Source organism: Barbus barbus (assembly GCF_936440315.1).
Source record: "Barbus barbus genome assembly, chromosome: 45".
In the NCBI taxonomy this organism is placed as follows: domain Eukaryota; kingdom Metazoa; phylum Chordata; class Actinopteri; order Cypriniformes; family Cyprinidae; genus Barbus; species Barbus barbus.
Genome location: NC_136723.1, coordinates 8,156,936 through 8,182,857, shown reverse-complemented (window position 1 = coordinate 8,182,857; position 25,922 = coordinate 8,156,936). Strand labels below are relative to the sequence as shown.

General features: G+C 36.7%; 1 protein-coding gene across 6 annotated transcripts in view; it reads right to left on the bottom strand.

Annotated features, from left to right (window-relative positions):
- The window catches only part of LOC306864028 (homeobox protein cut-like 1), a 125,563-nt gene that overhangs the window by 65,901 nt on the left and 33,740 nt on the right, over positions 1-25,922 (bottom strand). For all 6 annotated transcript variants that reach the window (XM_079407697.1, XM_079407700.1, XM_079407699.1 and 3 more), the window contains exon 3: positions 3,384-3,431. In XM_079407697.1, the coding sequence (XP_079263823.1) occupies positions 3,384-3,431 (48 nt within the window). The remainder of the gene's footprint in view (positions 1-3,383; positions 3,432-25,922) is intronic.

Here is a 25,922-nt window from a genome sequence, read left to right as displayed (position 1 = left end):
TGTAACATAATCATCCCTAATCAAACTCGGTTAGATATCACGCAACAGTACAACTAATTGACTGAATTTCCAAGGAACATTAGGTGTAACTCTTTTAGCAAAACACAGGCTGCATCTGACTAAAATAGACCTTAATTAACTTAAAGAATTTTTTAAGAAGGTAGGGCTCAAAACGAAACTCACTCAATATCATTCTATTATGATGATATTTCAAGTCTGTACTGCAGAGGGCATTTGAATATCTGCCTGCTGTCATATTGAATGGTAATGCACATTACTTATGGAACACAGCACTATGTCCCAGTTCTCAATTATATCAGCAATGGCCAATAAGGAGACATGTCAAAGGAGACACGGCTTCATTCCCTGAGGACAACTGGTGAACTCTTATTTTACATTATTTTTAAACAATTATGAGACGTCATGACAAATTTAATACTGGAGGACTTTTAAAATAAACATCTCAACACTAAATTTTGCCACTAATTCACAACAAAATCTTTTTACTTTTAAGTGATATGACATATGAATTTGCTGTTACCTAACAGCTGATCTAAAAAAACAAAAACAAAATTAAATTAGATTTAGCCAAGTATAAAGATGACTGAACACAATAACAGAGCTGTAGTCATTCTACGTGATATTGTTAACCTTAAGGTTCACCAAAAAAAAAAAACCTCTCTGTCTTTGAGATGTTAAACTAACTCAGAAGTCCATCATTCTAGCTCGGCCCAGAACAAACAGACTTGCCTGGCACCATGGAGCGAAAACATCATTAAGATTTCGCTCTCATCCGAAGAACGGAAATAAAAGAGTGGGACAGCAAACAGCGAGAACGTATCAAAACTGTCTGATCTGATTAGATGCTGACAAAATATGGAGGCTTTGTACAACACAAGCAGACCTCAAGAAACAAGAAAAACAATCTGTCACGTAATAAGCACTGTTATGAAATCAGGTGGGCTTTTTAGCCAGTCGAGACTATAATCAGAACAGAGAGGGGTATCTTACACCAGCTCTGTGTGTCGAGTTAAGTAAACAGGCTTTTTCAACCTATTCCTTACAAGGAAAGTTGTGAGATTAATTGGTGTGAGCGTGATAGAGTCATATTCGCTGTGTAAAGCCACAAGGAGAGGGTAGTTTAACAGTAGTGCTCTCTGGCCGCTGGCTGAGCAGCTTTGTCACACTGCATTGATTAAACAACTGAAACCATTACTGATTTTCTCCTCCCTACATAGATCCATCACATCACCCAACTCTCATTGCATTTCACCTGTATTAGTACTAAAATAGACTGAAAGCCAAAAGTATGTTGACACAGAGTCATAAAATCAAGCATACAGCCGTGATTTCCTAATACGATCACTTTTAGAAGGTGCATCTTTTCTCTTCTACAGCAGGTGTCCGCATACTACTGATAATTAATTTTTACTATAAGTCTAAAAATGTATTGTGATCCATTAAACTAATAATGAAAATGCAATGCATTGATTATAGAATTTATTAGAATTACTTAATATCATCACGTGAAATAACTCCATGTTAAAGGAATGGACACATTTATTTTCATTGTGTGAATTTTCACACATAAAATCCAGTCATTTCAAACGGGATCCATGTGATTAAAGGGGTCATATGATGCGATTTCAAGTTTTCCTGTCTCTTTGGAGTGTTACAAGCTGTTCGTGGATAGATAAGACTAAAGTCTCAAAACCAAAGAGATATTCTTTATCAAGGTTAAGACTCTGCCACGCCCCCCTAAAACGTCTCATTTAAACACGCCCCCACGTGTCTACGTCACGATGTGGAAATATTTGCATAATGCCGCCCAAATGTTCACACAAAGAAAGAAGGCGTGGTTTCAATAACCGCAGTAGTGTTGATGCAGCCATGACTCTATGTGAAAGCAAAAGCACTTTATTTGGCCTTCTATAAGTAGATGCATTTAGGAATCATTAAGATTACTCACAACAGAACAGCACAACCCAGATATTGTCACAACGCATTTTATGGATGACCGTTGCGTGAACATAGGTGAGGAGGTAATTCTGACTTTGCTATCTGGTGCTTCTGAATCAGCGACTGTAAGTATGTTTTGTTATTAGTTTAAGTATTTGTTATTGACTGTTCAAATGCGGAGTTTTGCGCGTCGTGTGTGTGTGTGCGTGTGAGAGAGCGACCAGTTCACATCACAGCACGTCAGCTATCTTGATCGCGGCTTGTGTGCAAATACATTCGAGCTTCATCACTGTGTCTGTCACGCGACTCTGTTCCCCTCTCGGGCTTGAACTGATGGTAAAGCTAAGGACATTATTAACGGTCTTTACTTTTATTTTGAAAGCTAAAGCTCGGAAAGGGGCGTTACATTTCCGACTCGTGCTTGTGGTGTTTGGCCAATCACAATGCACTGTGCCAGTTGGCCAATCAGAGCAGACTGTGCTTGTCGAAAGGAGGGACTTTGTAGAAAACGAAGTGTTTGAGAGAGGCGGGGCATAGAGGACCTACAATAATGTACAGTATTTTAAAAATAATGTTTTTTGAACATTAAAGCATGTCAACATATTCTGTTACACCAAATACACCAAATAAATCTTTAAAAAAGCATCATATGACCCCTTTAAGAATTTTGCAAAAGGGCGAAATAATTCCCCTCAGATTTTGCAGCAGGTTCTTGTGCACACATACAAGTGGCTATTTTATTTAAGATAAAATAGCCAAACGAAGTCAAATATTTTGGATAGCACTTATTCCAAATAAAATTCTAGGGCAAAATAAAAAAATGTCCCCCCCTCGATATTCCAATATTCCACCATACAACAGTCTGATGCAAACCAGTCATACAGTGTGTCTTCATCATGTTTTGAGAATGAATTATTAATTGTACAAAAACTCGAAGCTCGGGGCTAATTATTGATTTTAAAATATAGGGTCAGGTCCATGTAATGTTTTCTGGCTTCGAATGGTTTTCTAAAAAAAATAAAATAATAATAATAATAATTAAAAATTAGATAAATTCTAAAACATTTTCTAAGCTCTATTTTCTACACCACTACCATCACCAGATGGAACTGCAAAAATCATGCCTGTTTTCAAACAGGTTTCCCTGAACATTCCCCCCATTTGCAATTGGTTGGTCAAACAAATGGTCCCACCCCTAAACTCACACCATTGGTTCAGCCAATGCTGCTGTTGTTGGGCAGATTTAGGCGCTCAAACAAACAGAAAAATGTTTTCATAGCGCCTCAGAGCCACAGTATTTACACTTTTCAAGGGAAACAACACACAAATAGCTGTTCTGGGGAAAAACCAAGTATATTAAATGACACACATCCCCACAGTTTCAGACAATAAATACAAGTACAACATTTAGGAAGGTGACTCACCTCTGCTTGGAAGCCCTTCAGCAAAGGAGCTATCTGTTTACGCAAATCCTGAAAGACAAAAAAAAAAAACAGACAAAGTTGAACTATTATTTCAGTATATTAGATTCTGAGGAGTGTTTGAAATGAATAGACAGCAGATTTATTTCCATGTAGCATGTGTGGAACTCAGGATATTGAGAGCAGACAATGCCAGGCATCTGATCACAGATGGAGAAAAATATGCACAAAATGTATTCAAATGGATATCTTAATTTATCAAATGTCCCAGGGCTAGTTTTGTTCTCTTCAAAAGAGGAAAAAACACAGCGAATGCATGCACGAGTGTAAGCACATCCACAAACGCTCTCTAACACAAAAGAGTATCACCTTGTGTTGCTCCTTACTATGGGCAAAGGACAGTGTGTGCTTCAAGGAGTGTGTATGTATGCATTCGTACTCTCTCTCTCTCCTGATATGCCCTCGTTTTTTCCCTTGCACAAGTTCTCCATGACTCAGTCCCCTTTACTTGAAAAACTGCTCACGCAAAAACAGCGAGAACAAAAAGCAAAGTGCAGAGCCACATCTATGCATACGTTCACTACAGCCGTACGGTCGATGCAAAATATGACATAATTAGTTCCCAAGAAAGATTTACAACTGTAATCTATTACTACATCTTGTCATAAAGTTACAGATGAATGAGTTGCTTCTCGGCTCATGTTTCTGAGTGATATGAAATTTTCCTTTAAAAAGAATCATAAAGAGAAACAAAAAAAATCTCCTTGTAGAAAACAAACCGTGTCTTTGTTTCGAGTTCAGATGGCAGCACACCTCCCTCCTTTTGCGGGCCCTTACAGTCGAGTAATTTTGATGCCGTGGTATTAAAGTATATCAGATTAAGATGAACATCAATGCCTCTTTCATTTGAACATAGGGTGGGTGTTTCAACATGAAATGACATTACGCATGGCTGTGAATAAATCTCCGGGCCGGACAAAAAGCCCTCACATTAAAAGTCAGTATAGGAATGCCTACCACGCACAAACACATTACTGAGCGCTGGGGCCGAATAAAATGGCGCCCTGAGTGCTGTAATCGCCAGGACGCAGGCCATTACGCCACTGCAGCATAAAGATATACACATCATTACTGAAGCCGCTCGCATTTCATTAGCAGTGTAGGAGTCACCATAGCCGATATATTTAATATAATGGGCAAGACAGAATTGGATTTTACAGGAAAAGTAGTATAAAATACTCCTCGTCAGTCAATCCACTCCAAACTTTCTTTATGGTTTCGTCAAGTATTGAGTAATGATCAGAATATCAAACAAAATTATTAATCTGAAAATAAAATGAGTAAATATTTTACTAATAAACTTTGGCTACACCTGTCTAAATTTAGGTTAAAAATATTTTAATATAAAAATAGCTGCTTAAATGTCTCAAAATTAGTTTTGGAAGCAAATATAACTTCTATTTCTAGTCTATTTCTTTAGAATATTAACATCTTACTTGAATAATTATATTACATTTACAATGACACTATTTTCAAAAATTAAATTTTATATATATATATATATATATATATATATATATATATATATAAAATTATATGCATCAGTTAGAATGCAAGGTGTGAAAAAAAGGTGCTACTTTTTGTTAAACAACAACAAAAATGTAAGATAATAGTCTAACTTAAATGTGTGTTATTTAATTGTTTTGATGGCTTTACCTTTATTCCAAAATAATATATGCAGAAAATTCAATCCAAAATAAAAGCAAGTGTGTCCTAACAATTAACTGGTATGGTTATGTTGTGCGATCTATCGAACGCGATGATCATGCGCATCTCGTCAGTAAAGCCGGTTCCGTGATTAGCTGTAAATCTCCATCACCTGCTTTCAGATGAATCTGAGAAAGGGAATTTTAAAATAGGGATTTAAAAAAAAAAAAAAAAACACTGGGTGGATTTTGTATCATTATAGGATGGATGTGTACACACACTGCCAACACACATTTATTTTCAAACTTGTAAAGTGAATTTTGCATCAGATGACCCCTTTAATACCAAAATGTGGGCTTCTGTACAAAACCATTGACAAACAACAGTATAAATACTAAATCTTTACATGCCAATAAATACAGTTACGGTACAAAAAAAATCTCTCTATGTTATCACCCAGCATTAAGCATTGTAAACATACAACATGTCTGCCAGGTTGAATGCAATGAGCAGGTAACACAATGACAAAGCAAGACTGCCGTGAACAGCTGACGTCTGCATGTCTCACTCATGTTTGCAGAGAAAGAGCGCTGGCAGAGAGCAGACAGAAGTGGTGGAGGGTAGCTTTGACCCCACTGCACTCTTCATCTTCCCAGAGCGAGCAGCTGGGCCTCCGTTCCCGCTCTCCCGCCCGCACTGGCTACTGTACAGATGACATTTATGTAAGTGCCGCACCAGAGGGGCCCACGTGACCAGGAGGAAACATCTCTCAACATCTGGTTTCAACATAATACTCAAGGCCTGGCCAAAAGACAGTTCCCCTGCCCGCTTTGAGCAGTACTCTCGTACACCATCTTTCTCTGCAGATGCAATTTGCCTGCAATCGTATGCAAAGACAGCAGTGCATAAAAGTACATTTATATTGTTAGCGAATGGATAAAAAGCTCGCAAAATAAAAGTAAATCTCCAGGAAGCGGGCCAAATTCGAGCATGTGCAAGTCGTTGTTAAATCCAGAGGGTTCTGAAGACGGAAACACAATCTGTTGGAATACTGCGGCACGGAAAGAGACGGTGAGGTCAAAACGTGACGTGACGGAAGCTTAACAGCTGAACGAGCAAAACCCATGCAGGCAACATGCACCTCATGGATGACTGACAGGGGAAATTATAGTGACAAATCAAATATTTGGTCATTGTGAGATTATCAGCATCATCCTAACTGCTACAATTATATTGATTACAGTGTCATAAGATAATACAGAGTCAGAAATTAACTTAAAGGGTTACTCCACCCCAAAATGAAAATTTTGTCATTAATCACTTGTCGTTCCAAACCCGTAAAAGCTTTGTTCAACAACATGGGGGTAAGTGATTAATAACAAAATTGGGGTGCAGTAACCCTTTAAGAGGAAATATTTGCCCCATGAACTGATTTTAAGGGCATTCCAACCTCTTTCAGTACATAGAAGCCACTTCATATTAGTTTTATATTTAACACTTGACTCAATTATTGATATCTGGCAACTAATGGTCAATAATTTAAACAGAATATATCAAATATCAACAAATTTAAATAAATAAATTATAAAAAAAAATTGTAAACAAAATAAAATAGTTCTAGTTAATTGCTCATCATGATTAGCTGCATTATAGATGAAGTAGGCACTAATATCCAATAAAAAATAATTTTAACTTTATTTAATAAAAATTTAATAAAAAATAATTAGTTAATTACTCAATCAGTCAACAACTGGAAAGCTACCTACAACACAGAGAAACAGACCTTTATATTTTGTGCAATAGTGTTTAGGACTTTTTACCCTCCAAAGCAATGATCACATCTTCTAGGGGACTTTGTGTGAGACGCTGCAGTCAACATCCAGAGCACCTAAAGTCTCTGAAAGCCGCCCCTGCTCTAGCACACTGCATCTTTAAACCCGCCAGTTTGGCAGATTACACAGCTGCATGGGCCAGCCTGGTAAATTATTTACCATCAACGAGAGCCTTTCCCTCCTCCCACTCGCTCGATTATATAGCTCATCACATGCCAACTGGTCCTGGCACGCTGGCATCTGGCACTAGGGTGGCAATGCCTAAGTGGAGCCGAGCCAGGCCTGTTTTAAGCTGCTGGTGTCTGCCGTAATACCATCTAAGCTCGGTAGGTACGGTGATCAACAGATCGGTTTAATCGTATCTGATTGACTGACAGAATATACACAGGGCGGATTGTGGAAAATGACGGACACCCATAATTTTCCTAAATCCTCCTTATATATATTCTTTCTAATGAGATGCAGGTCAAACTCTGTTTTCACAGGCATTCATGTTGCTTCTGCATAAAATGAAAATATTTTAAGCAGAGTTAACTGCAAGATTTTTCCACATTGATTCCTGTGGAAAATAAGTGAAATAAGGAATTTGAATAAATTTGTGGTAAAATTAGTTGAAGCGGAGACTACTTTAGTTTTTCAATGTGAACAGAAAATAAGTCAAATAAAGCTAAGAATACATTATTTTGGGTGTTAAAAATGTGATTTTCCAATACATTTAAAAGATGAACTTGCTTTGTAATGTCATAAATAACTAGCACTCAAATTTGTCTGGATTTCTACTATTTTTGTGCGGCAGATTCTTAAATCCAGCACTTTCAGTAAGATTGAAGCTTCAGTATTAGATTTTATACAACAGTAATGAAATAATGAAATAACGTTCAGCACAGTGAATCTAGTTTTATGTTTTGGATTCTCCTGGAAAATGGCTACCGGCCTGTTCTGCGAGTCGTAAATCTCACTAAATCCAGCGCTGGAAATGGTGGAAACAGGAAAGCACATGGATGTGCTTTGTCCACTGGATGTCTTCTCTTGTCTTTCGCTGCCTTCTGGATGTAGAATCTCCATTCAACAAAGTCCAGGAGCATCACCCCGCTCGCTATTCAAAACTACATGGACACACACACACACACACACACACTCATGCATAGAGAACAGAGAGCAGCCATGATGGATGAGAACAGAGTTACACTGATAAGAGAAAGACCATTGTGCCTCCATTATAGAGGAACACACACACTTCCAAACATTCTACAGGAAACAGAACTGTGGCATTTTACTGAAGCTGGCTGATACCAAAGTGCACCGTCAGCTTCTGTGCAAGAATATGTAATATCAGATGTCTTCCAGGTTCTTTGTGTAAAAAGGAAAAAGAAAGGTACTAGCATACTTATCATTAGTGATTTTAATAAACCTATAAGAATCCACGATTATTATTTAGTGCATCTGTGCTTACCTATTGCTCCCAAGCGCGTGTGTGTGTGTGTTTGTGTGCGCAGCTGTGCACGCATATCTGCGCGTGGGCGTGTCAGTGTCCCCTATTCTGTGCTCCCACACCCTTAAGGTCATAGTCAATTAAAGCAGACGTAGAACAGACCCCCGTCGTATTCAGACCAATTTCAGCTCCACCTTAAAACTTACACGCTCTCTTAACCACACATAAACACGAGAGGGAACCGTGCACGGCGTAACCAATATAAATAAGAGTTGTTACAGTAGGATAAAGCGAGATATAGAGAGAAAATTGAGTATGTATGGGGGTGGAGGGCCCCTGTTGGTCCCCACGAGATGAATGCCCCCAGACTCTGGTCTGGTAATGGGGTCACGAAACTGTCAGACAGACCCCCAAACAAAGACGCTGTGATCTAGGACTGGTCTGCCTCTCAGACATACTCTCTTGATGGAGGCTATCAATCACACACACACACACACACACACCCTTTAATAATACACACCACAAACATCACAAATACTTTGAAAATCTTACTTTAAACAAAGCAAATTGAAAAGAAATTGGCTTAAACAACAGGTTTAAAAATAATAATATAATATATAGTTATTTTTATTACAGAACTAATATTTAGAATTTCTATATTTATATTTGTTTGTTCTTGTCATTTTTATTATTTCTTATTATATTTTTTATTTTATATAATTTTTTTAAATATTTTTAGTGATTTAGCATTTTATTATTTTCATTCCGTTCTTTCGTTATTAGTTTTTGTTTTACATTTACATTTCTTTATTTTTATTTCAGTTTTAGTTTTATTGGTATTAGTACTTAAACTTCTTTCAAATGGTCATTAAAAGTGTTATCCAATATTTATATTTATATTTACTTAATTTTAAACTTCCAAAAATAATTTTAATAGCTTGTTTTAGTTAACACTGAATAATATATAATATAATATATAATAATATATAATACAATACAATATAATATGTGACCCTGGAGCACAAAACCAGTCTTAAGTCGCTGGGGTATATTTGTAGCAATAGCCAAAAATGCATTGTATGGGTCAAAATTATAGATTTTTCTTTTATGCCAAAAATCATTAAGACATTAAGTAAAGATCATGTTCCATGAAGATATTTTGTAAATTTCCTACTGTAAATATAGCAAAACTTCATTTTTGATTAGTAATATGCATTGCAAAGAACTTCATCTGGACAACTTTAAAGGCAATTTTCTCAATATTTCGATTTTTTTTTGCACCCTCAGATTCCAGATTTTTAAATAGCTGTATCTCGGTCAAATATTGTTTGATCCTAACAAACCATACATCAATGGAAAGCTTATTTATTCAGCTTCAGATATATAAATCTCAATTTCGAAAAATTGACCCTTATGACTGGTTTTGTGGTCCAGGCTCACATATAATATAATTAGTGCTCTCAAATGATTAATCGCATCCAAAATAAAAGTTTTTGTTTACATAATATATGAATGTGTACTGTGTATATTTATCATGTTTATAAATACAAAACACATGCATCTATATATTTAAGAACAATTTTATGTTTATATATTATATATAATAAAAAAATTATAATATAAATATATAAATGTATATACATGTAAACATTTTCAAAATATATACAGTATGTGTGTGTATTTATATACACATAATAAATATGTAATATGTATTTTGGATGCGATTAATCGCGATTAAATGTTTGACAGCACTAGATATAATAACATTTATACAGAATATTATATACATTATAAATCTAAAATAACTTTCTATTTATAATTGTATGTAAAAGAAGCTTTCATATTTTTATATGTACCTGCACCAGTAAAGACATTTGAAATCATTTTATTATATAAATGATTTATAAATAATTGAATTACCTTTTTCATCTCAAACATCACAGAATATTTTTCAAAAAGTGTCCCAGAAAACCTGCTTTATTCGAGACATGGTGAGCTCAGGCCACCGTAGGGCAGGAAATGGTTAATGCAAAGAAAGCTGGGAAAAAAGAACTTTTCTTTAGCAATTAGTTCTGATGAGCAGGTTTGTTAGGCAGCAGCTATTGAAGGTCTATTTATAGAGATTGCTTCAGGAGAAAAACCTGAGATGCGGCCATGCAGATCAGAGGGAGAGGGGGATGAAAGAAGGGAAATGAAAGAGGAAAAGGGGGGATGGTGAAAAAAAGGGAAAAAGACATGGCCTTCTGCCTCAGAGGAATGAAGGGCAGCCTCTATCTGGTGATGAAACGGTCTCACAGCGAATGAGTGGACATATTGCTTGCCCCCTTGTCCACATGATGCGTTTGTTTGCGTTTTTCTCTATTTGGTTTATTTTTACATCACCTCGCTTGTGTCACCAGTATGCACTTGTGGACACAGCTTAAAGCGGAACATGCAGTCATTAATTGACAGAGTGACTCTACACAGTGATTGTTCATTTATTTGTGATGCGTTTAAATAGTTCACTCATTAACTATTCCCTATATAGCGAATGACACATAATGAGTGCCTTAATGCATTAAAGAAGTCATAAATAAAATGTATTGAGTATATTCAACATTTAATATATATAAATATATATATACACACACACACACACACACATATACACACAGTATCTCACAGAAGTGAGTACACCCCTAAGTGAAAATGTCCAAATTGGGCCCAAAGTGTCAATATTTTGTGTGGTCACCATTATTTTCCAGCACTAACCCTCTTGGGCATGGAGTTCACATATCAGTATATCACGGTACATGTTGGCATTCATGGTTCCCTCAATGAACTGTAGCTCCCCAGTGCTGGCAGCACTCATGCAGCCCCAGACCATGACACTCCCACCACCATGCTTGACTGTAGACAAGACACACTTATCTTTGTACTCCTCACCTGGTTGCCACCACACACGCTTGACACCATCTGAACCAAATAAGTTTATCTTGGTCTCATCGGACCACAGGACATGGTTCCAGTAATCCATGTCCTTAGTCTGCTTGTCTTCAGTAAACTGTTTGCGGGCTTTCTTGTGCATCACCTTTAAAAGAAGCTTCCTTCTGGGACAACAGCCATGCAGACCAATTTGATGCAGTGTGCGGCATATGGTCTGACCACTGACAGGCTGACCTCCCACCCCTTCAACCTCTGCAGCAATGCTGGCAGCACTTATACGTCTATTTCCCTAACACAGCCTCTGGATATGACGCTGAGCATGTGCACTCCACTTCTTTGGTCGACCATGGCGAGGCCTGAGAGGTCTGAGAGGAACCTGTCCTGTTAAACTGCTGTATGGTCTTGGCCATCGTGCTGCAGCTCAGTTTCAGGGTCTTGGCAATCTTCTTATAGCCTACACCTCTTTATGTAGAGCAACAATTATTTTTTTCAGATCCTCAGAGAGTTCTTTGCCATGAGGTGCCATGTTGAACGTCCAGTGACCAGTATGAGAGAGTGAGAGCAATAACACCAAATTTAACACACCTGCTCCCCATTCACACCTGAGACCTTGTAACACTAACAAGTCACATGACACCAGGGAGAGAAAATGGCTCATTGGGCCCAATTTGGACATTTTCACTCAGAGGTGTACTCACTTTTGTGGCCAGTGGTTTAGACATTAATGGCTGTGTGTTGAGTTATGTTGAGGGGACAGCAAATTTACACTGTTATACAAGCTGTACACTCACTACTTTACATTGTAGCAAAGTGTCATTTATCCAGTGTTGTCACATGAAAAGATATAATAAAATATTTACAAAAATGTGAGGGGTGATACTCACTTCTGTGAGATACTGTATATATACATACACACATACACACACACACACACACACACATACATATATATCTCATACAAACAAAATGAATAATGAAAAATTAAATAAAAATTGAAAGTGAGTATAATAACTCAACGACAAATAAAATATAAACTAATTATTAAAAATAAATCATTTAATAAATTAATTAGATTACAAGCTAATGTAATTTTAAAAATGTCAATTATAATTTATTAATTAAAATTATTTATATTAATAAAATAAATAATATTAATTAAATAAATAATTAAATAATTAAAATTATAAAAAAAAAAAAAAACTCATTGGTAGTTGTTGCATCTCTACCAACACAAAATTATGATTGCAGATCAGCTACATTACAAAACGCATTACGGGTATAAAAGAGTGAATTATACATATACATATACATATATATATACACATATATATATATATACATATACATATATATATATATATATATACACACGTAACAGTACACGTATTCGTACTGAACCGTTTCAGTATGGGTCTTTCGGTTCGGTACGCATGTGTTGTGCACCGAACGAATACAGTGTTTTTTTTTTTTCTTCGGAAATTCAAATAATAAATGGCGTTTTGACAGTCTTTGTGGCATGACAAATCGCTGTATAAACGCCTTGGAGAGCCGCTTCTGGGACGGTTCAGAAATGTGCTGGTATAAACCCGACACAAGCATTGACTCGAGTGGCCGCGATCAGCTCCGGTTTCCGTGTCTGAGCCGTGACATGTCGCAGACTTGTGCAGAACAGAGCGCGAGTGAACACGATCATAGTTTTACTAGTTTTAACACGAATAAACATGACTGAACATCTCATGTCTCATGCTCAGTGTTTCAACAGCGGAAAGACATCAACAAAACAGCGTGGAAATAAAATGTCCCGTAACATTTCATTTACCTCAGCAAGATCATCAGTCTCCACAGCTTGTTAGTTCACTAGAGAAATGAAGTCTAGAGAGGAGCATTTCGCCAAATATTACACCATATACTCATATTTTATTAAACCTGTTAGTCTTAATTATTTAAGGTATGTTTAAATTAATCTGTTATGAAACATGCTATGACAGCCAGTGTGTATTTGAATATATTTTAACAAATAACCTAGAAATTGTATTATTTATAAGTTAATTTAAAAACTGCATTATGTGCAAATTTACATGTTTGCATACAATTTATTTATTTATTTTTTAAGTTGAGTGTTGATCATCTATTTAAAAATAAATAGTAATTAAATTTAAGTTTGGGTTAAGTTGTTAGGCTAGATTGTAACCTTATAATGTAAAAGGGCTCCCTATAGTTTTAAGCATAAGCTGACATAGATTTTTATCACTAAGAAAATTTTAACTATAACTGAATGTATTTAAAGAAAGAGCAACTTGTTCAGTAAACCACTGTTTATAAAAAAACGTTTTCCCCCTGTTGTACCGAAATCATACCGAACCGTGACGTTAAAACCGAGATATGTACCGAACCGTCATATGTGTGTACCGTTACACCCCTAATATATATGTATACACACACACACACGTTTACTCATAATTCAGATAATGCTACAAAATGGCCGACACCTCAAATAGTGCACTATATATGGCACAAGGAGTGATTTTGGACACTAAGTCGGCGGGTCTGTGGACCAAACGTTACAGACGAACATGTGGGAATGAGTTGTCAAAAAAAAAAAAAAAAAGTGCCTACCAGATATGCGTCTCAGGCTTTTTTCCATTCAGGGTGCATAATTGTCAGCATTCCTCTTAAAAGCATATTCCATGGAAACAGCCCCCCTCCAGTCGCCTGAACCTTGTGAAAACTTTAAATAGTGTTTTATGTCGCACGATTATTTCTGCCTTGTAATTCTGTCAGAGGGTGGAGGGGGTCTCGGGCTCTGAAAATTACCTCAAATAAAACATGTGGTGGGAGGAGGCTGATGCAAGTGTCTCTCGGAAAACACAAAGACATTTCAGAGGACGTATAAAAGAGAAACGGACATAAACCGAGGACAAAAGGACAGGGTATGGCGAGAATCTGCTAGATTTAACAATATTGTTTAAAAAAATAAATAAAATAGCGGCGTGGCGTGAACTATAAAACAATTCAATAAAGCTCAGAGCAACAGAACCAACACAGCACATGCTTAATGCACATTCACGCCACACGCCTGGATCATTCAGCAAAAAAAACAGAACCAGGTCCATCATATGCCAAGACTATAAATATATACACACGACAATTTGTTACAGCTGAGAAGACATCTGTTTGACGGTGTCTGGACGCCGAGCATGAACTACACTGGCTGTTTAATATAAAACATCAATTTAGTGCATAGGTTTTCAGGCCGTACTGATTCAAGATCAGTATTGAGATTGAGGGACAGAGTTGCAAGGAGACTGCCAACCCACCTCCCTGAGGAGAATCGCACAGCCCACAAATCAGTTTAATGTTTCACTGACAGCCATGGCTGTTCACAGGAGGGACCACAACTGTGCAAAGTCCCCCACACCCCCCCGCTGCTGAATAAAGTGAAACTGAAGTCTGTTCTCCACAGACACTCAGACCGGAGGAGAGAAAACGGGGCTCTGTGTGCAAAGAAAGACAATGTAATCTGTGGACAGGAAGAACGGGAGCGTCTGTGTCTGGAAGGGATTGTGGGATTGTGTCTGTGGGATGGCGAAATGCACACGTTGGAAAGGATAGGTTGTTTATGAAAGGAAGAGACGGTGTCTGTGTGGAGAGGAGAGACTGTGTTCGCTTGTAAAGGAGAAACTGCTTGTTTGAAGAGGATAGACTGTGTTGTCTGTTAATGAGAGACTGTGTTTGAAAAGAAAAGACTTGTAATAGGAGAGACTTTGAAGAAAAGAGGCCAAGTTAGGAGAGATTGTGTCAGAATTAATCTAAATAAAACTGAAATCGCTATATGGCTTAGAGTGATTATCAACTTGCTAAGGATGTGATATAATTAAAAAAAAATGCATCATGTGTTTCAGAGTGAAGTGCAGCACTGTGTTCTTTTACACGTGAGCAGCTCATGATCTGGTGTTTTCAGCATCTAAGAACAGCTCAGTTCTCACAAACTCTGAATGAACTCATCTCTACATGTTCTGTGAGTTTGGGTCAGTTATAACATGCATTTGGGAATGCATAATGCACCAACCATCTTCCCAAACGCGAAATGAGAAGCATTAATAAACCAAATTTTTAAAGGCAGTGGTAAAGTTCAACGGTTGCTTGAAAATGAATTAAGTATTATATATATTAGTATTGTAATATTACAGTTTTATAGTACTGTCAAATAAAATTATTATTATTACTACTGCATTAAATTTTACTATGGTATTATTATTTTTATTTTTTGATTTTGCAGTAATAATTAATAATAATGAAAATATCAACAAAAATCAACAACAACAACTATAATTACTATTATTATTATGTGAAATATTACTATGGTATATTTTTATTTTAGTATTTTGCTGTTATTAATTAGTAACAATGATGATAATAAAAAAATCAATAACAACAACAATAATCATTATTATTATAATTACTATAATTATTATTATCATCATCACATTGATTTACAACCACAAATGTTTTGGCCAAACTGTGCAGCCCTACATACAAGCACAGCACTGGATTGTGCAACAAATTGTTTCTTTTTGAAGAGGAGAGTCTGTTACCCTGTAAAGGAGAAAATGAGTTAGCAATTCAACGAGATTGTAAGCTTGTAATGTACACTGTATCTGTTTGAAGAGATAAGCCTGTGTTCATTTTTCAATCAGAGACTGTTTAAGCCTGTAAATGAGAAACTGCATTAGCTTGAAATAGAGACACTGTGTTAGCATGTAAAGAACAGACTGTGTTGCTTGTAAAGGAGAAACTGTGTCTGTTTTGAGGAGGAGAGACAGTATGTGCTTAAAAAATTGAGACTGTGCCTGTATGTGGAGGTCAGCGCGCCCCACTGTAGCAGAGGGAGCGCACAGAGCGTAAACACATTAACGTCACTGTGCTGCTGTACGCTCGGCTGCATTCACAGACTCTGACTCATCAGGGCTAGAATGGGAAACAGAGGACACTGGCAAGGGGCAGGCCCAGTGCAGTCACACACTAGCAACTGCCATTCACTTGCAGACACATCATTAACACAAACATATCCATAAAATAATATACATAATTATTACAAATAAAGATATATTATTAATATTATATATGTATATAAAAAAATATTATATTTAACTAAAAACTATAAACTATAATAACTATTAAAAAAAAAAAAATAATAATAATAATAATAATTAAATAAATAAATAAATATATATATATATATATATATATATATATATATATATATATATATATATATATATATTCATTTAATAATAAAATTTTTATATATAATATTTTACGTTACAGATGATATATTGTATAAATACATATTTCAATTATATAAATGTAACAATTAAATATATAAAATATTTTATATAAATATATAAAATATATAAAGTTTTTATATCTCCGATATATATATATATATATATATATATATATATATATATATATATATATATATATATATATATATATATATATATATATATATATACACACATACATATATACATTATGTATATATACATACACACACACACACACACACACTCACTTATATACACAATTACACATACACACACACAAAATTAAATATACATTTAAATGATATAAACTATACAAATATAAAAACTATATATGCTATAAATATAAAACTGGTAACACTTTAGAACAGGGAACACTTATTAACTATTAACTACAACATTTCCCCCAATAAATTCCTAATTTGCTGCTTATAAATAGTTAATAAGGTAGTTGTTAAGTTTAAGTATTGGACAGGATTAGGGATGTAGAATAAGGCATTAATATGTGCTTAATCACTAATAATAAATGGCTAATATTCTAGTAATATGCATGCTAATAAGTAATAACTAGCTAAGAGACCCTAATATATATATATATTTTTATGTTTGTCTGCTGAGTCCTCCATGTCCTCAAAATATTAATTATTACGCATTCTGCCATTTATACATCCATACAACTGTGATTCAGGAAAAAACGATCATCTGGAAAGCATCTGAAAAGGCTAAAACCTGAGAGTCTATGTCATGTAGTCCTGTGTGACATTAGAGGTTTACTAGCTGGTTTTACGTCCCGTTACAACCATCACACTTTACACAGTCTTTCATTAGGGGGAGCTGTAAACGCCAACAGCCATTACCTCATCTCCGAGAGCAGTCACATGGCCAGCATGACATCAGTCAGTGCTCCACACTGAAAACACACACACACCACACTAACTTACACCTTCGCCTGCCCATTTCTCTCTCACTATAAACAAGGTTTCTGCAGGTGCAAGCTGTCCAATGGAAATTTCAGTCCCGATTCGCCCATCGACAGAAACAATATTATCATACACAATAATGGCTTTTCTGTGTTCGGCAAAGCGCAGATTCCATTACAGCTAAAAGCAAACAGTGATGCTGTTGAGTCATGCCCGTTAAGCACTATAAATACAGACCTGCTCTGTGCTAATGGTCTGTAGCCTTGGCACCGCCAACCGCAGGTGGACCCGGGCACAGGGCAGAGCGGGTGAAGGAACAGGGCGGCCGCATCCATACATCCGAGCTCGCTTTCGGCATCGTCACTCAGCACTGGTGAAAAAATGCCAGCCACACCCAAATAAAGAGATGACAGGAATGATTGTCGCATTAGTCAGACGGCCCTGACTGTGGCTGCTTAAAATATCCTGTGCAAACTGCTAAAATAAGTGTACGATTTAATGGGCCTTGGAAAGAAGAACACGCCAGATCTCGTGTCACACCCAGAGTTTAAGGACTGTCGAAAGGATACTGTGTGTGCACGCACGCGTGCATTTACCTTAAAGAAATAATTCACCAAAAATGAAAATTTGCTCAAAATGTACTCACCCTCAGGCCATACAAGATGTAGATGTGTTTTTTTCCTCATCAGAAAAGATTTGGAGAAATTTAGAATTGCATCACTTGCCCACCAATGTATCCTTCTGCAGTGAATGGGTGCCATCAGAATGAGAGCCTAAACAGCTTATAAAAACATCACAATAATCTACAAGTAGTCCCAACAATATATTTGTTTTGAGCTGTACATATTTCTCTCCTGATTCAGACGAAACAACTTTTTCCTTGGAAAAAGCAGTATTATGAATATGGGTTTTGTATTTTAGCCGGAAGCAACAGTTTGAAGTTAAAAATCTTAATGGTGGATTTGTTTCTAACAAATATACAGCTTTTCAACTGATAGACATAATTTATAAGCTGTTCAGACTCTCAATCTGACGGCACCCATTCATGTAATGTTCATGTGATGTATTGCTAAATTTCTCCAAATCTGTTCCGATAAAGAAGAAAACTCATCAACATCTTGGATGGCCAGAGGGTGAGTACATTTTCAGCAAATTATATTTTTTGTGTGAACAACTCCTTTAAGGACTTTTAAAAGGTGCAGGTGAGTTTGTGTGTGTGTGCGTGCATTTACTTTAAGAATTGGTAACCCAAGTCAGACAAAGACCTCTGAGGTACATTAATCAGCAAAAGTAGGTCTCTGTTAGGACATCTAACACTGGGGACCAGGTGATTGAGATTGGGGCCCTTCAGAGGACGGGCTTCCGGAGGTTACCATGAGCCACGGCGCTGAAAAGCACAGGACAGGCAAGCCCAGTGTTGAAAAGCGGTAAGTGGATCTAGGGTTAATGGCATCTGTGCATGTGTGCATGCCTGCCTGCGCGCTTTTACACATGAAGAGCATCTTTACGAGTGTGTAGAGCATATATGTTTAAGTGTGCATGTTTCAGCGTGCATCCGAAGGCGTCTGACAGCACAGCCGTTTGCTCGGGAATGATGGAGCACAGCCTGAAATCTGATCACGCTCCCAAGGCCGGTACACTGCCCACCCAAGGAGATGGAGATGAGTGTGTGGGTTATCGGGTGCTTTTAGACACTAAAACCCACAAACAAACACACATACACATTCACTGCCACAATAATATGTTGTATAGGCAGCCTAAGCTTGCGTAAAACCCCATACAAAGAGTATAAGTGTTCTTTTGACACTAAACAATAACGCAACAGTGCGTATTCTTTGCTTTCGAAGAATATATGTATTCTTTTCGCTCTACAAACAATAGTAGAAATTGTCTTTGTATAAGCACAAAGAACATATGTGTGAACAACATATAATGGATCTTTCATAAACAAACATTGACTGTATTGATTCACACTCAGCTGAAGAGTCAGAATCATATATATCATGACATACGATAACTAACAACTGTAGTATTTTCTAATCAAACATCACAAAATGACATTGTTAAAAGAAAGCAGATGGGGAAAAATGTGTGTCAAACTAATTTGAGATTTTTCGCATTCAGCGGCTTAAAGTAATAAAAATAAACATTATGGGATTTAAAGGGATAGTTCACATAAAAATGAATCTTTTCGTTCCAAACCTTATGACTGTTACAAAAGAATAAAAAATATAATTGGATTCAGTGTTGTTTTGGAACCCGATGACTTTAGTTTCATGGGCAAGAACAGATCTGTTCTTCAGAAGAAAGACAGGTTTGAAACGGCATTAGGGTGAGGGAACGATCACAGAAGTTTTATTTTTGGGTGGACTATCCCTTTAAGGCTTAATTTCTGACCGCAGGACTGTGAATTGCAAGGTTTTGAAAGGATCGCTGGGGGTTGCAAAGGCTCGGCTAACGTGACCAATCTGTTGTCGGCTAGGCCGCCTCGAGAAGACAGATTACTCTTCTCCAGGCAGCTCAGGGACAGACGAACCCCCAGAACTCCAGAGGGAGGGTTCCCATTCCGGCTCCTATTCCCATTCCTTGTCCCATTCCTGTCGGCTCTAATGACCCAGTGCAATATCTCAGCACAAAGGGATTCTAAACAAGGAGGAAAAATTATATTCAGCCCTAGCTGTGCGTCTTCCTACAGACTCAGAGGGCACGGTGTCAGGTTAAGGTACTCACAACATGCTCAGTGATGCATTCTGATGGGAAAATCAATGAATTCTTACGACGTCACAGAAATTGGCTCATTTTTGAATATATTTCAAAGTCACCAGGCGATAAATTAGACTAAATTTTATAAAACTGCATTTGTTTCAAAAACTACCAATCTTATACTACCAAGAGAAATTAAAGTGGACTCGCTTTGAAATGTGGGGCAGCGTGATTCATAAACACAGACACAGCAGTCAGAATATCCAAATGCATAACACTCAGCAAATTCCGGTGGAGACTATCAGACAGGAAGCTCTGAGGAACAGCCAATCAAGTCAGCTGAGAGAGACAGGAAGTGGCACACAGTCAAGCCCCATCAGTTCCACTCCAGTCTCATTCCTGCTTTGGCTGAGCAGATGGATCAAATCCTACAGGCACAAATACAATGAACCAGTACATTAAACAAGTGCTCTCAACCTCACAAAAAAAACAAAACAAAAAAAAAACACAAGGAGGGGGAAGGGTGATAAACGAAATATTAAAACAACAAATCTGAGGTTTGTTTTTGCTATTTTACTCTACTTTTCTTCCCTTGACTCAGCTCTACTAACCTGTCAGGAGGAGATGTATAGGCACTAATGCTAAAACCCCACCATGAACCTGAAGGCTATGCAGAGAGACAGATATCCCTGACCCGTCTCTCCCACACAAGCCTTTAGTAGGTCAGCCCCTCTTCAAGGATACCATGTAAAAGCAAATCACCTCTGACAGAACAAAATGATGAAAATGCAGGATATCATCACATTCAAACCTATATCAAACAGATGTATTCTAAAGCTAGACATAAATGAGCCAATAAAACTATATACATGGTCCATTATGAACATTATGGCACTATATAGTCTGTTATGTCTGTTAAGTCTGTTATGCTCACCAGAGTGTTAAATACAGTAAAAATAGTAAATATTACAAGAATCAAATGTTTCAAACATTTTAAAAAGTCATTTGTTCCTGTGACGGGAAAGCTGAATTTTCAGCAGTCATTACTCAGCGGTCTTTAGTGTCACATGATGCTTCAGAAATCATTCTAATTATGTTGTTTGGGGCTTAAGAAACATTTCTTATTTTCAGTGTTGAACCATTGTGCTGCTTAATATTTTTGAGCAAACTTTGTCTAATTTTATCAGGATTTTGTGATGAAACTTCAAAAGAACAGCGTTTATTTGAAAGAAGTCTTATACAAATGTCTTTACTTCTGATTAATGTAATGCATCCTTGATGAATATAACTTAAATTCTTTTCTTTTTTTTTATCTAAAATACCACCAAAACACCTTTCAAAATAAATTTGTGTAATAAACATAAAATGCATATTTTAATTCAATATAATGTATATAATACATTCACATCTAAACAAAAATAAAATAGCTGTTTAAGCCATGTTGCAATTGCAGAATTCCAGTTTATGAAAACAGCAACCAAGTTTCAAATATACACAAAATATTGAGAAACAGCATGATTAAACATGACTGAAACTCTGAATAAGATCTGTTGGTCTAGGTAGACTAAACGTGTGCAAACCTCACAACTCTCTGTTGCTCAGTGGTTGCTCTTTCATAGTTCAAGTTCTCAGGTTTGTCAATAAAAAGTATACTTAAGTATCAACAATATTTCAATGAGAAATAAAAAACAAATGAGACAACAGTAATGAGAACTGTTTGCGCTCATACTGAAATCTCTAACTTTTGAGTGCAGACGTTCACATCTTGCCCATCCCACAGATATCTTCTGAAAGTATAGCAGAGACACATGTGAGATTACTAGGATATTTTTTTAAAGAAAAAAACAGGGAAAAGTCTCCTCGTTGAATCTCACTGCAGCCTAGAAGAAACAATTGATATAAACAAAGAAATATGGTTTGTGATTTTATCTTTCCTACAGGCTAACGGCTAACGGCTCGGGTCTACAAACCGGATATGTCGACCCCAGACCTCACTGGATTGTGCCTCCCCAGCCCCCCATGCCTCCATTACGGTGTCAACATCAAAGGCATTTTTCAGTGCGCTAGTCACACAATGCTCTCTCTCTCACTACCTCTACACACAGAGATACACAAACACACACACACACAAATACACTGTAACAAATTCAGTCCTTGGTAAATACCCTAACGTCGTGTTACGAAATGGGACGCCTATAATTAAAAGTGTAAGACGCCAGTCTGCCAGCGTGGGCGGCGTGCCAGTGGATCAGCCCTAATTACTGTATTCATTTTGTCAGGACCATTCAGTTCACAGCTCTCTCTGACCAGCCCTGGCAGCCAATGAAATCTCTGGACACTAACATCACAACATCCAGAGGCCAACCAACCGTCCCCTTTAAGGCAACATCAAAGCCAGTGAAGGAGCAAAATTCAAAATGGCTGACACACACATACAACAATCATAACAAAAAAAAGAAAACCTCTGAAAAGAAAGGATGCTTTTCTTCAACTGACTCAATGTTCTTTGTAGTAGCCTTTGATGCTGAGAATCAGCAGAAGAAACATCAGTGCACATGTACACAATATGATCAAAATATAGTACAAAAACTGTACAAAAAACAAACCTTTTTCTTAGATCACCTGAAGAATTAAAAAATTAGCTCTTTTAATCTATGAGTTTAACTGAATTGGCCCCAACAGAAGAAGTTGAACTGGAAAGGAAGGACATTTATTTAGAAATTCAAAGAATGGATGGCATGAATGGATATATATATATATATGAAATAAGTACAAAAATTTGATTATTTATATAATTTAATCTTTAACATCTAAGGTGTTTTGTGTATGTTAACTTGTTTATGGCTTATGCATACTAAAAATCAATAGAAATTTCACTCAAAAAATTACAATTACAATTCAGCATCCTGCATCAATTCGGATTCAAACTGGAATTTAAAAATCTCAATAAAATCTTAATTTAGTTCTAAATGGCACACAAGGCTGTTCATGACTTAAACATCAAATTAAGTCAGTTATGCAATCAAAATTTTCATCACTGAACAAAGTAAAAAAATGTCTTTCATCTTTCAGTGCTACTTTCCTTCTCTTCAGAAGTTGCCAAACATTCGTTATTTTCAACCACTATACATTTTTCTAAATGAATATTGTTTAACTGAAAAAATGCTACATGCGAACCCCCTTCATGTTTGCTTTAAAGAGTGTACATACAGAACAGGTATATTAGCACTGCGTGGTTTATTCACCAAACGTTCAGCGTAAACTTTAAATGCGCTTATGGTGTCTGTTTGCTTGTGGTGCAACACTCTCAGCAAAAATGCAAAAAATGTGATTTTTTATCAATGGTGTCTAATGCATAAACTCAAAATATGTGAGCTGGAGGGGAGGGAATGCTCATGACCTTATGAAAATATTTCCATCATGCAGGCAGCTCTGAATATAATTTCAGCGCCGACACACTGGTCTCTTTCAGTCTCCATCACATCCTATTTAAAACTCCATCTAAATGAGCATGCAAAAGAGAAACGAAAATAGGGCCAAACGTGGCGGTTGTTTGGGTTAAATATTTATGTGTCCGACGAAAAAAAAAGACAAAATGAAGTGATCTGTGGCAAATTTAACGGCTCCTTAGGATTATTTATTTCACAGGTGCACGGCGAGGAAAACACAGACGTTACGTAATCGGTTGGAAAATATCGGGTCATCCTAACAAATCCCTATCTGTCACATTGACATCACATAGCGGACAATAAACTTTTCAACCTGCATCCTGAGGCAAAGCAGAACCATGAAGGAGCTACATAAATAACTAGTCAATAACAATTAAACAACAACTGTGCAACATTAGTGGACTGAAAATGGAAACGGATATGAAGAGACAGAGAAACAAAAACGGCAATTCATCGCTTTAAATATATACAGACAAGTTCTGAAAACTTTAAAGGGACAGGTCATCCAAACATGAAAATTGGGTCATTATTTCCTCATGTCTATCCATTCCAAACCTGTACGATTTCCTGTTTTCAGTGGAGCACAAAAGAAAACATTTTAAATAACATGCTGCTCATTCTTTTTTTCTCAGAATGTACTATGAGCAGGGACTGGAAGCTTCAAAAAGGACACAAAAGCACCATAAAGTATCAAAATAAAAGAAAAATCCTTGAACAATTCATTTCAGTCTGTTTCACACATTAAGGAGTCATATGAGTTTGCACACAAGCAGTTTCGGACTACATTTATTCAACTTTTGTCATTCTGTAGCTTTAAAACCCCAGTCTTCATTTACTTATGTTACAAATATTGATTTTATGATATTCAAGCAACAATATCCTAATTTTCTGATCAAATTCAGCTCCTTCTCAAGGAACAAAAATGAAATTATATTACAAAGATGCGCAATTCATTTGGATGAAGCAATGTACTTGTGTGGCAAAATACAAAATACTGTCTTTTCTAAAAATGTTCATTATATTACATTGTATTAAATGTTACACATGAATACATCAACATTTGAATTGAATGGTTTTGGACTGTTTTTATGATACTTTAATGGTGCTTTCTTTGTCATTTTGAAGCTAATTATACTGAAAAACTGTTTAGTTTTTTGTTGTTGTTTTTTGCTCCTTTAGCTAGTGAAACTTGATGCAAATTTCTGCTTAAATTAAGCACAAATTAACATAAAAACTGCTGAGGTTAGATTACGGCTTGCCCTGTGTCTAAAGGAATGGTACAGTAAGGTAGCCGTGGCACATTAATTCCACATCCAGCAGCCCAGCCATTAAGGTAAATTTCCAGCTTCCCTCATCAGAGATTGAATTTCCACCTCTCTGACTGAGGCCCTTGATGTCTTGGACCTTGGGTACCGGGCAGTAAAGCACTCGGACGGACTGTTTTTTTTTTTTCTTTCACAGGGTTCACAGAATCTCCGAACGCGTAGCCTCCCTGCCAAAACCCCCAGCACGATTAATTTAGTAACGGGTTATTAAGCTCAGACATAAATTGCAGCCCTGGACATTTTAAATGGAAAAGGGGGACTGATTTACTGAGGCTCCGGAGACAAAACAGGTTTTTTATTTTCCATTTATTCATCGGCACTCTCTGGGAGTGGTAACTCGCGAGGAATTCACGAAACGAGAGGCAGGAAAGAGGGAGCGAGAGGGAGGAGGGCAGGAGGCGACAGCAACCGTGATCAAAGATATCGCTGGCCGGAGCACCGCGGTGCCCTTGAGCTCTCCACACTACAGATGGGTTGGCAGAGACTTCTCAAAACCAAACACGGCGAGGAATTATATGGATTTGCCGTTTGGAGGATTGGAGGCACCTGTCTGAAATCTTCACAAAAGCACTCTTATGCTGATAAGGATATTATTATTAATCAAAGACTAAAAGAAAAGCCCAAGGTTATTTTGAACTCCAGATGTCTTCTGACAGCTGTCTGATGTCTCTTTCTCTTACTTCTTTGCCTTTATTACTAAATCCTGCACTGTTCTGACCCATTATAGATACTAACATTGACTACAGCACGATACTAAATCGAGACAAATAAACAGCAAACAAATTACAAATAGTCTATGTAATTTATGAACATTACCATGTCCACACATTAAGAATAATCTTTCTGTTTCAAAACAGAACAAACATCTGATAACCATCCTGATTAAATGATCGTGATGTTCTCCTACTGTCAGGACACGTTT